This window comes from Paroedura picta, chromosome 9, assembly GCF_049243985.1.
Source record: "Paroedura picta isolate Pp20150507F chromosome 9, Ppicta_v3.0, whole genome shotgun sequence".
NCBI lineage: Eukaryota > Metazoa > Chordata > Lepidosauria > Squamata > Gekkonidae > Paroedura > Paroedura picta.
Genome location: NC_135377.1, coordinates 39767641 through 39780241, shown reverse-complemented (window position 1 = coordinate 39780241; position 12601 = coordinate 39767641). Strand labels below are relative to the sequence as shown.

The window sequence follows — 12601 nt, the reverse complement described above, 5'->3', positions numbered from 1 at the left end:
TGTATTTGTTTCTCAATAGTTATATTGTATTTTAATATAACATGGGGAGGCACATTTATTAAATGTATATTCTATTTGGAAGCCTTTTATAAACAGAGAAATAAATAGACCCCTGCAATAAATGGGGGGGGCATAGTTTCATTTTGAAAGGGGAAGATGCCTAATGAGATGGACTGACTCAATAAAACCCCAGCAGGAAAGCACGGTACAGTAGAATAGGAAGCTTCTTGGCTTCTTGGTTCATTTGCCTGGCTTAGGCCTTGGTGCCAGCCTGATGGAACAAGTTACCAATCAAGATGTGGAGCTGTCAGAGTTCTGCAGGGCCTGTAAAAGGGCACTCTCTAATCAGGCCTATGGTTGAGACCAGGGCTGTTCAAATCTTTATGAGCCTCCCTCCACCTCCTCAGCTCTCCTATATTATTTATACCATCTCCAGCAGAGGTAGTTAAGGGTGTGTGGGTGGAGGGGGGGGAATTGGATTGTTAACTGTGTTTTAGTATGTAATTTTATTATAGAATTTTATTTATAATTTATGTGCTTTTATTGTTGTGAACTGCCCTGAACTCATATGGAGAGAAACAGTATAGAAATATAATAACAATAACAACAATAACAATAAATAAAATGTCAAATTCAAAGTGAAAAAGGTTTTCTGACATATAGTTCTGCATTTTGGTGCAACAGACTTAGGACGGTAAGACGATTTCACCTACCTAGTATTTCATTTGGTTTGATCATTCCTTGCTCAATAAAAGTATTGTAGCAGTCTAAAGCGGCCAGAAGCATATCCATCCACTGTACGACAGCTCGCAAACTAAAATTTTCTTGTAGACTAGAAAGAGTCGGATGAGACAAGATTCCCGACACGCTTTTACCCTCAGTACCACCTCCTTCAAATTTCGTTATGAGAAAGGGGATTCCTTGTGTCTGAAGGATATTATCCAGCCATAAAGATGGAGATTTGTTTCCTGATAGAGAAACACAAAAAGGCAACATTAGTTTTTAATTAGGTTGTGATCCACCCTGAGTCTGCTGACAAAGGACGGAATAAAAGTTAAAATAATAAATAATAATAAGTAATTTCCCACAGAATGTCTGTGGCATGAACAATGGACCAGCAGTCAAGACAGCAATAGTATGGCCACCCAGGGGACAACGGGACAACATAACTGACTTCCCTAGCCAGCAAAGACTCACTAGATGAAATCTTGTTCCTTGTCTCTAAATTGGATGCAGTGAAGTCCACACAGGCTTCCTCGCAATCTCATTTCCCCTTTACATGACTATTTCTGCCTTTCAAACCCCAGGGGGCTAAACTGTGTCTTTGCCTTGAGGAAGTTCCACCAAGTCTGCCTCAATCTGGTAGTCTTATCAGACTCCAGCTCCTCTTTCTTCCTTCTTTGTACATCTCAGCTTTATTCAGACAGCTTGCATTCCTCACCTCCTCAGTCTCTTTTTATCTCTGGGACTCTGCCCATGCTGGCCAAGCTCAGCTCCAGCCCTCCCTTCTCAGAACCCTATTCCTCTTAAGCCTCTTCCTTGGCTTACTCTACTCCAGATGGGTTTGCACAAGGCTGCTACTGTCATCTTGTGAGGTGCCCTGCCCTAACTTCGAACATCTGTTGCCTTCTGCCCACTAAGCGGAGCCCTCTCTGGCATTTGTTGCTGCCTTCACGCTACAAAGACTAAACTTTCCCCTCCTGTAAATATAAGGCCATTATGAAAACCCATTCTAGATTGCCATTATGAAAACCCATTCTAGATTGCCACACAGATGGCTTATTTAGAAAATTGTTCCCTGACCAACAGAAGAAGTAGCTTAAGGAATCTCCACTCTGAAGTAAAGATAGAGAATACTGTCACATAGGTAATGAAAGTAAGGATTTTCCTGGCATGGTGGAAGACAGTTTAAATCATAATTTTGCAGCGATTTTATATACCATCTAAAAAGAGATTTTAAGTTGCTTCCAGTGTAATCAGTAGGATTTTAAATTATCTTTGTTAAATATAAAGACTGCAAACCTGGACACAGTCACTATATTTTTCTGCAGAATGCATTTATTTACAACACATGGAAAATATATGTGGATTTCAATGGAAGACAGAAGCTGATAAAAACAGTGGCTTGTCTGAACTCACTTACTAAGGTGTCACTTGAAGTCACTGTCATGGCTGAGGAGCAATTTGCACAGTGGCTTCCAGCACCATAGTACAATCTCTGAGCCCCTATGACACATCAATAGGAATACTTCCTATATAGTATACAAACCTGGCAGCAATGGAATAAATTCAAAGAAAAGTTCCATGGCTTTATGCCGACACTCAGTTTGGGGTCGTCCACATTGCAGAAAAAGCCACATGACAATATCCTCTAAACGTATCGATTTATCAGGTGGAAATCCCCTACATGAAGTTAACATTAGAATATTAGATGATATTGTTAACTGAATCCACACTAACAAGTTCTTTTTGGTGAATAATTTTTTCCCCAAGACCTTCTGTAGGCAACCCCCACCCCCCAGCTATTTGCAGTGCATACTATAGTAAAACATGTTTACTAGTAAGCAAGATAGGGACAATACTATTTGATTTGGACAGGTACTGGGAAATGGAAGAAGGTACTGGTCATCTACAATTTTGCTTAGCATGCAGCGAAGGGCAAAGAAAAGAAGCATGATATTTCCTGCATGAGAAATATGAAATGTTAGAAGCTGGGGGGGGGGGGATAGTTCAAATGGATTGTTATCATACATGTGGACTGTTATCTTATTAGACCACTTGGAATTATTATGGCTGGACTTACATTTAAGAGCGTTTAAGTAACTAATTGTTCTCTGCCTCCACCTCTCCAATTCTATGAAAGGTGGGATGTCCTCTCTCATCAGCAAATACAACATTTTCATAGACTGCAATTTATCAGCAACTTCTACTATTTTAAACCCCGAAACCCTTCTGGGTTGACACTAGATAGATTACTCAGAAAAATATTTGAGAGCTCAATGGTGTCACTCCCAATTATGTTCACGCAGGACAGTAGTGTTTACTACTGGTCTAGTACCGTAATAATAAAGACTTGACTTGACAGTAGTGTTTCACCAGGGTGTGTTTTCAGAAAAGTATATGAGGGAGCAGACATGCATTGTTAGATGCTGTGTGGCTGTTTCCCACTGAAACCGTGCTTCTTAGAACTCTGAAGAGATTACTAACCGAGGTAACCGCCGCTGGCTTTCTTTGTTCAAAGTTGATGCTTTGTGCTTAATGATTCGTTTCAGGTGATCAACTGCATCACAACACTGTTGGGTTGTACCTGTTTTCAAATTGAAAATGTCTGTATATTAACAGTCTCAATTGAATCAGAAATAATAATCAGGACTGTTTCTGACCCTGCACACAACACTAAAATCTTATAAGATGAAAAGAACTTTACTTAACCAATGTATGCTTCAAAAACACAATGAGGCAAAAAAGTTGTTTAAAAAGCAAAAACAATCCCTCCGGCACACACAAGGTATCAGAGCCAGTCAACTAGCTACTGACTTAGTTGGAGAAAGCATTATCTAGACCTATTTCAACCTAATTTCTGAGCCAGGATTGGGGGAGACAGGCAGAAAGAGCACATGGTAGTTTTAAAAAATTGTTTACATTTTATTTAAATCTGTGAAAGTTGGAAGCAAAGATGCTTAACTTTTATTGCTGAACTGCTGTCATATTTTCATATTTATTTCTGCCAATGATTCTGCTATTTTGATGTTTTATTATTTTTAATAAGTAAACAAAAAGGTTTATGCTATGAGGCAGAATCAAAGTATTTTAAATCAACAGACAGTTTAAATAGTCCAAGTGTTTAAAACAAAATGTCCTTCCTAATGCAAGTGCCAATTGCCCAGCATGTTTTTATAGCACAACAATATTTATCCCGATATAAATATTTGAAAGGTTTTAAAACCTGAAACATTCTAACATGAAACCCCAAAACATTTTGCTGCCTATATTTCTTTAACATTTTAAAGCACTAAGTATAAGCTTTATCCAGCAATTCTTTTTGAAAAGGTTTTAATTAAACATGCACCCAAAGATTTCTCATCTCCATGGGTCAAGGCCAGACTTTCCAAGTACACAACCAGTGCTTCAAAGACAAATTGGTCCACCAGAACATTCTCTTCCCTAAGAAACAAGAGGAAAAATAATTAAATAAGGATTCAGTTATTATTTGCAAGACTGGGCTTTACAATACTTCCAGCTTAAGACAAGAGATATATTGTTTGCATAGTCTGAAACATTTTAAAAAGCAGAGTGCAAATTTTTGGGAGTGAGGGATTGTAGCAGACACGAATACTGCATGCTGCAGCACCATATTTACTGAACTTGAACAGATTTTAATGTTGTGTAACTCCGTCTGCTGCCCTAAAGAAATCATCTTCACGTGCTGATCCCTGTACATATTCACCTAAATCATTCCAGTCATGGCAAACCCCTACTTGGGCTTTTATTAAATAAGCTTCACCACTCCAGAAAGGCCTGCAATATAATCCGCTGCAAAGAGTATTTCAAACAAATGAATCGGTTCCTATACTACAGGGAAGATTTTATTAAAAGAAGCTAATAAATTCTTCTCACAGGCTTCCAAAACAAAAATGAGTTGTTGTTCCTCCAGGAAAAAACCCATCCCATCTGTTTCATCCACCTGTTCCCCTTTCTTGCCCTCAGAGGAAGGAGAATGTTAGGGTCTAAAGCTGGATGCTCTCTCATGGAGGACAGCTTAATTTATACAGGCCATAATAAAAATTATGAGGAGCATGAGTTTCAGTAGCCAATACCGTCTGCATGCAATGCACCATGGTCATCTCTGTAATGTACCGTATTCTGCTTAGAAGCAGCACCTGCTTTGTCTCTCACCTAAATTCTCTGTAGATGTTGTTAAAAGCAAGGGCAGCTCCTAACCGCTTAAAAGCATTGGGATGGAGAGCAAAGCTGTACAGCCTCTTGAAGAGTGATTTGGTGTTCACGGGACTCTTCTCCTGCTGCTGTGGCGTTGTCTGTTTGATGGACCATTTCAGAAATTCTCGGACACAACGACCACAGAAGTCTCTCAATGGGCTGTCCACAGGATCTACTATCCCAGCCTGAAAGAAAGGGCAAACTTGGTTCGCTATGAGTAAAACCCTATGAAAAGTTAGGCCTTCTAATCCCCACTGACATCAATAGGTTCCAAAAATTGCACTACATAAGGCTCGTCTGTGTTCAACTTCAGGTGCCAGAAACTGGGAGCAAATGTTTTCATCACTGCATAAGATGTGGTGAAGAAGAATGGCTTGATAAGGAGGAACAGCTGAGGAAATATTTTTTTCACACATCCTAAATGTGTATGTTGTACATTTCTCAGTGTTTCAAACTCTTGACTCCTGTAGCTTAAGCAACTGTCCTAAATTTTATTCCGTTTTATTTGGCTGTATTCAGCATTTATAAAAAAGGATCCTTTTTAAAAAAAAATCACGGCATACAGATTTTTTAAAGAGTTAATAAGAATTTGTGCTGGCTTTAATAAAATGTGATAATTTAAAAACGGTCAAAATTCAATAAAAGTGAGCCAGGAAACTATCCATCGTCAAATAATAAACTGAAAATGAAACAGCGATATAGGCTAAGAGTGATAAATAAATATGACCTTTTCCAGCAACCAAAAAAGGTTCTGAAAAATAAGAGGCGGCTATACATTTCTGGGAAAAAATATTTTAATTTTAAAAATGGCGTCACTGATAGATGAGTTACCTACCAAAATAGCTTCTAGTAATGTCACAGTGTCCTGACTTTCAAACTTTTTGTTGGTGGTGAACCAGTGAATTAACTCCATAACCAGAGGTTCATAGAGTTGCCTTGTAACCTAAAGGGGAAAAAAGAGATAGTATTGAATTAGGTTTTAGGTTAGCATTAACACTGCCATAACATGATCGTAAAAGCACAGTGTTTTTACACAGTGGCTAACCAGATGTCCAAGGAGGCTCAGAAGTATGGAGGCTCAAGTATATACAGAGAATTCATTTAACCATCATCACTAACAGTCACTGATGCTCCTATCCTCCATCACATTCACTTGTCCCCTTTTAAAGCTATCATCGTGACATCCTGTTACAGCATGTTTAACTAAGTTAATTATACGTTGTATGCATAGAATCATAGAATCATAGAGTTGGAAGGGACCATATGGGTCATCTAGTCCAACCCCCTGCACTATGCAAAACACTCACATCCCAATCGCTCATCTACTGTAACCTGCCACCCCCTTGAGCCTTCACAGAATCAGCCTTTCTGTCAGATGGCTATCTAGCCTCTGTTTAAAAATTTCCAAATATGCAGAACCCACCACCCCCCAAGGAAGCCTGTTCCACTGAGAAACCGCTCTGTCAGGAACTTCTTCCGGATGTTTAGATGGAATTTCTTTTGAATTTCTTTTGCAGTAATGCTTTCTTTTCTGTCTTGAACCTATGACTGTCCATCAACTTCACTAAGTGTTCCCAAGCTTTAGTATTACGTAAGGGAATGAAAAATGTTCTTCCTATCCAACCCATTCATAATTTTATAAACCACTAAGATCTTAGTCAACATTTCACTGAAGTAAAAAGCACTACACTCTCATCTCCCTTATTAATTCACCTATTAAATCCAGCCCACTAGACTAATGTGAGACATTTAGTAGTCAACTATTTGTAGCTTATTAATATTGAAGCAGCAGCAAATGAACCGTTAAAAACAAAGTTTAAAAACTGATGCATTGCCATTTTTTTCTGACAAATTAACAAATGTGGAAAAAAGCATTATGGCTATGCTCTAAGCTTTGTAGTACAGTTTCCCCTTCTCTCCTTTTCCATGGATCCTATGACACAAAAACATGGGTGCCCCCGATAAGCCAAAATCCAAGACAAGAAAAGTAATCACAAAACGTCTGTTGTTTTTTTTTTTAATCTTTTAAGTAGCTAACCACCCGACCAATTTAAACCAAAGGACTAGATTTACTTGCCTGGTCTACATCACAGGCAAGTCGAAGTAGTACAGGAAATGTATGCCTATATAGATGAGACATTGGTTGGGAGACTTCTTGGCCTTCAGGTATTTGAGATGCTTTCCCGAGCATGTACATAACTATGCTATGTAAAAGTTCACAGGCTGCAACCTAGAGGGGAAAAACTGTTATGGTCAAGTGGCTACCCACACAGATGTAGATGGAAATAGCACACCTGATGCAGGAAGAATTGCCAACCTTTTATAAAACTACTCCAAATAATCTGAAGCTGCTCCTATTAACATTCATTTGCTTGTAAAACATCATTTTACTAACCCACCACTAGTGTCAAATCTTCAATTAAATCACAATTATTTTTTAGAGATACAAACCCAAATGAAAAATATATGTAACCTGTTTCCAAGAACTCTGTACCACTGCATTTCATAAATTTTCCTACAATAAAGAATCCCTACCCAGAGAACGTGTATGAGCACCTAAATATATAGCGCACACACCATCATAAAACCTACACTCTCAGATTTCTGCTTCAGAATTTCAGTAAACTAGTCTATGACCCCCTGAGCCTCATACAAATGTAATTAATAAAATAAAATAAACATAAGACCCCAATCTAAGAAAATGCATTTGCTTCCTTAGACCAGAAAAAACGTAGCTTCCTCCCACCCTATATAGCTAAGCAGGGCAGGACTCAGTGGTAGCACAAAACAAGCAAAGGTTTGTGGCTCTGTGTGCAAAACTATTTTCCCGTCCTCCCTTCCTACAGTTCCTTATACACCAGCTCTTGTGAGTTATGGAGCCATATGTAATTAAACATAATACAGTCACTAGGGGGATTCAGCAATTCCAACATGAACATATGGAAATTCTTTCAGTTCACATATTGAGCTACTTTGTACCCCAAACATTACTGCTGTATCCCATCCAAATATCCACAAGAATGTAAAGGTATCTTCACTATTAGCCCTCTGGAGGGACCATAAAATGATTCCTCCTTCTGATGAGATACAGTTTATGGTACCTGTTTTAACCTAGATACATAAAGTGTATTAACTGTGTATTTAATTGAGCTACACAATATAGCCATTGCACAGAACCATTCTGCAATTCTTTTTATAGTATCTGCCATAAACGTTTTTGTTCAATATCAAGAAAATGTAGAAAATCAGTACCTTTGTCTGCCTGTCACTTGAAGAAAGAGCCAGTTCAGTGACCCGAGGCAAGAATAAATCCAGGTAGATAACAGGCTTCATATCAGCAAACGGCACTGCAAAGCTCAGGCGCTTCTCTGTGTCCCAAGACACAAATTTCTTCATTCTCTCCTCTGCAGAAGCAGCTACCATATTTGGAAGAATACATAAAAATTATGTTAAACTGAGGGCCATTTCGCACGGCTTCAAAATAGCACAATGGTTGCTATTTGGAAACGCTACTAATTTGCCATAACCCACGACGTCGTAGACAATCTGCAACAATCCTGAAACCGACCCGCAAAAAGCGCTTCGTTGTAGCGCTTTCAGGGGAATCCAGAAAAGTGGATTCACCCTCCGGATAGCGATACACTCCTGCAACCAATCTGCAACAGTAGCGCTAAAGACCTGTGCGTTACCATTGTTGCTGGTTCTTCAAAGTCCCTCCCCCTGGCTCTCTCCTCCAAACTTCCGGCGAAGCGATCGCCATTTTTTTTTCTCCGAGCGAGCGGGGATAAACGCACCAGCGAGCCTCTTTCTGTTTAGAGGCTTCCCTGGCTTCAGTCCTTCACCTTTAGTCACTAAGCACAAACCACTGAAAAGCCCGTTTGCTGAAATAAAGTCCCTTTATTTTTTACAAATAAATTCAGCCGAAAATCGGGCCCGTGAGAGGGGGGGGGGATTTTTTTTTATCACTCGAGGCAGCGTGCAAACGATCATACAATCAAACGACAGCTCACATTAGGCAGCTGGATGGGTCTCTCCGTAGCAACGAATCTACCTAGATTCGTTGCTATGGGTCGTTTTTTTTTTTTTTTAAACCTTTCTTAAAGGGAAAGGGGCTGTTTGGGAGCATGCTAACGGCTGCCCATTGGCTGCTTGACGGCCAGGGGTGGGACGAGCTTGGCAATAGCGCTTCCTTTCTAGCGATTTCTGCCGAGACCGGAAGCCTGTGGGAAACGCTAAAAAACGCAACTGATTCCACTACAAAGGCAGGTATGCATAACGACGAATTCCACTATTTTAAATGGCGATTTTTCATTCCGCAAACAATTTGCAACAAAGATCCCCGTGCGAAAAGGCCCTGATAATCAGACTTTCAAACCCAACCCAATGCATTTCTTAACAAAGAAGTCTGAGATGTAATTACGAAGTTGGATTGTGTCACAAAGCACCAAAAACATTTACAGTGAAATCGTAAGCAAAATTAATTAAACTAGATCAACTCCGCATAGAAATGCACTTTTAGGCACCTATGTGAGGAGTGATTGTTTCCCTTCCTGTAGAATAACCAATTACAACACAACAGAATAATGCTGCGAGCTTTTCCAAAGTAACATACTGGGTGAAGAAGTCCATTTGCAGATTTAGTCCTACAACACAACTGCTGTAAATGAAACGTATAAGTTCAAAACACTTTGTACGTTCAGGTTGCCCTGACCTGGACAACTCGGGCTAGTTCTATCTTGCCAGATCTTGAAAGTTAAGAAGGGGGGAGGCCCAGCTAGTATCTGGATAGGACATGACACAGAGGCAGGTAATGGCAAACTACCGCTGAACATCTTTTGCCTTCAAAACATTTTAAGGTTGCCATAAGTCAGCTGTGACTTGACAGCAAAAAAACAACCAAGTTCAGGTTATTAACTGCCTTCCTGAAGTGCTTCCAGTGGTGTTCAGACACATAAATTAGGCAGAATAAAAAGCATGAAACCAAAAGAAAAGCACAAAACAAAATGAAATCAAAAGTGGCAGCAGGTAGATTAGCAAAACATGAGGTTAACCCCCACCCACAGTGATTCTTATTAGAACTTAATCCTTCATTCTAACCTGCATGTGATTTTTTTTTGAGGGAAAAAAATACTGGGTTCACCATTCACACAACTTCCTGAGTTCTGTGTAGACCGTACCGTTAATCATTCCACAAGCTCAGACTGAAGCCAAAAGCAAATCATTCGTAACACAACTAAGTTTTGAGTAATACTCATTTAGAAACCAAATGCACAGATTCTAGGAACTGGACCCGTCTCCAAAATAACACAAAATGGCAAGTACAGAAGAAAACAACACAATCCATGATCTTGAAAAGTCCTGCCCAGTTTTAAATTTAAAAACTTCAGGTTACATCCTGTGGAAAATTTCCAGAAATGAAGGAGGGGCAATTTTCGCTGATCCATCCACCTGCTGCAAACCTCTGACTCCCTTCATTTTTCCTTCCATGTGCCTAAGGAGTAGCATGATGGGATATTTGGGACAGCTGCAGGGGAGAGGCAAGAAACAGTGAGGAAAAGGAGGTCCTAGCCATATTCCTCTCTCATGCATCATTGGGCACAGAAACTGATGTCTCAAAATGCAGTAGTCTAGATTTATACACTTAAAGACAGATTTTTAGGCCTCACCTGTAACTAAATTTCTATTGATTTGTCCTCCCAGAGATCCAAGAAGACATACTACTCTCATTCTTATGGCTTCCAGTGAATGATCTTCTTCCTATATAAAAATATAATCACAAATAAGGAACAACATATGTGTATAAAAGGAATGCCTATTTAACTCATGTTTAGTTTAATAGCATTTTACATGTACAGTTTTTAAACGGCAAGGAAGAAATTAAAAATTTCTTGTTCAGATTTCTCTAGAATTCCATTATTTCAAAGGAGTGATGAGAGCTTTCCCCCCCAAAATTTGAACTGGTAAATTTTCAGAATATTTTTATGCCCTAAATAGCAAGATCTGATTTTGCATGTTCATTTCAATTTAAGAAAACATAAAGAAAAAGGGGTTTAAATGTCACATTCAAACAAATTAAGAGTTTGAAGTAGAATTTCTTAGTATTGGGAAAATATTTGCAAAAATTTAAACCATGTCCTTCCCTCAAATTATTTAATAATTTAAATATTTATATTCTGCTTTTCTCCCCAATGAGGACCCAAAGCAAGCTGCAACATTATTCTCCTCCACTTCATTATCACAACATCCACCCTGTAAGGAAATATTAAGATGAAAACAGGTGATTGGCCCAAAGTCATCCTGCAACCTTCCATTGCAGAGTGGGGACTCAGACCTGCACCTCCCAGATCCTAATTCAATGATGGCACTGAAAACAGCTGATCCACTAATTTTTGCATTTGATGTTGTGGTTGCACAAAAACACACAAACACATCATCTACTTGATGCACTTTATCCTTTCTTCAATTTCATGCCTAACCTAATAACCTGAACTCAATTCAGGCTTCAAAAAAGGAGAAGCTATTAGCCATGATGGCTAAACAGAACCTTCGTATTCAGAGAAATGTTGAAATTACAGAATGGGGGGAAGAAGACGAAGAGTTGGTTCTTATATGCTGCTTTTCTCTACCTGAAAAAGTCTCAAAGCGGCTTACAGTCACCTTCCCTTTCCTCTCTTCACAACAGACACCCTGTGAGGGAGGTGAGGCTGAGAGAGCCCTGATATCACTGCTCGGTCAGAACAGCTTTATCCACAAACTCACAAACTGTTGATTGACATGTTGATCAGCTGATTATAGTTTTAGAGAGTGGCTCTGCTGGTCTGCAGCAGCAGAGCTAGACTGGAGTCTAGTAGCACCTTAGAGACCAACAGAATTCCCAGTGTATAATCTTTCAAGAGTCAAAACTCTGTTAATCAGATCTGGAGCTTTGACTCTTAAACACTTGCACCCTGAAAATCTTGTTGCTCTCAAAGGCGCTAGTGGACTCGTACCCAGCCGATCACAGTGAGGCATGACGTGTTATCCAAAAATCACACAAGAAAATATTCCCCTGTGAAAAACAGACTATGTGAACTACAAAGAAACTTTATGTTCAAAACTACTCATGATAAATCCAGATTTGGCTCTTCTTGTTTATTATTCAGGGTGTTTGGCTGCAAGCACATTGTTTCTTTACACTAAAGATAATCTTTTATGCCTCATACAAGCACAGAATGGTAGCTGCCTAACCCCCCTTTTTTTGCCTTCCAGTTCAGAAAGTAATACTCTAGATAAGTACAAAGAAACTTTACCACTGCTAAAATCTTTGCTTTCCTCAGACGCTGTATCACTACTTTGTTATATCCCTTCTGGACAGCCTGTGAAAATTTCTTCACTTCCCAGTTGTTCTGAGAGTCATCTAATATATAAGGAACAATTTATTAATGCCCATGTATGATATTTACAGAAATAAATTATCTTGCACTTTCATAGTAACAGACACTCTTAAACTATAGTCTTAGTAGTAGCAGTGGTTCCACTGTGTTTTTAATAAGCTATTGCTGACTGCAGGGAGAGAAAACCCACTAGACTTTAGGATGGATGCCACTAACTCAAAGACAGGCCTGTGTGACTTCATCCTTCTAATGGGAGGCACCAGCTCAGATATACTAATGACAAAGACATT

The 12601-nt window shown here is 39.2% G+C and overlaps 1 protein-coding gene across 1 annotated transcript in view; it reads right to left on the bottom strand.

The window, feature by feature from the left end:
* PRKDC (protein kinase, DNA-activated, catalytic subunit) overlaps positions 1 to 12601 on the bottom strand; it is a 100779-nt gene that overhangs the window by 65174 nt on the left and 23004 nt on the right. The window contains exons 22-31 of the mRNA XM_077352448.1: positions 12228 to 12334; positions 10605 to 10695; positions 8191 to 8354; positions 7016 to 7168; positions 5774 to 5881; positions 4897 to 5123; positions 4070 to 4164; positions 3208 to 3307; positions 2270 to 2403; positions 714 to 968 (exon numbers count right to left, since the gene is read on the bottom strand). Of these exons, the coding sequence (XP_077208563.1) occupies positions 714 to 968; positions 2270 to 2403; positions 3208 to 3307; positions 4070 to 4164; positions 4897 to 5123; positions 5774 to 5881; positions 7016 to 7168; positions 8191 to 8354; positions 10605 to 10695; positions 12228 to 12334 (1434 nt within the window). The remainder of the gene's footprint in view (positions 1 to 713; positions 969 to 2269; positions 2404 to 3207; positions 3308 to 4069; positions 4165 to 4896; positions 5124 to 5773; positions 5882 to 7015; positions 7169 to 8190; positions 8355 to 10604; positions 10696 to 12227; positions 12335 to 12601) is intronic.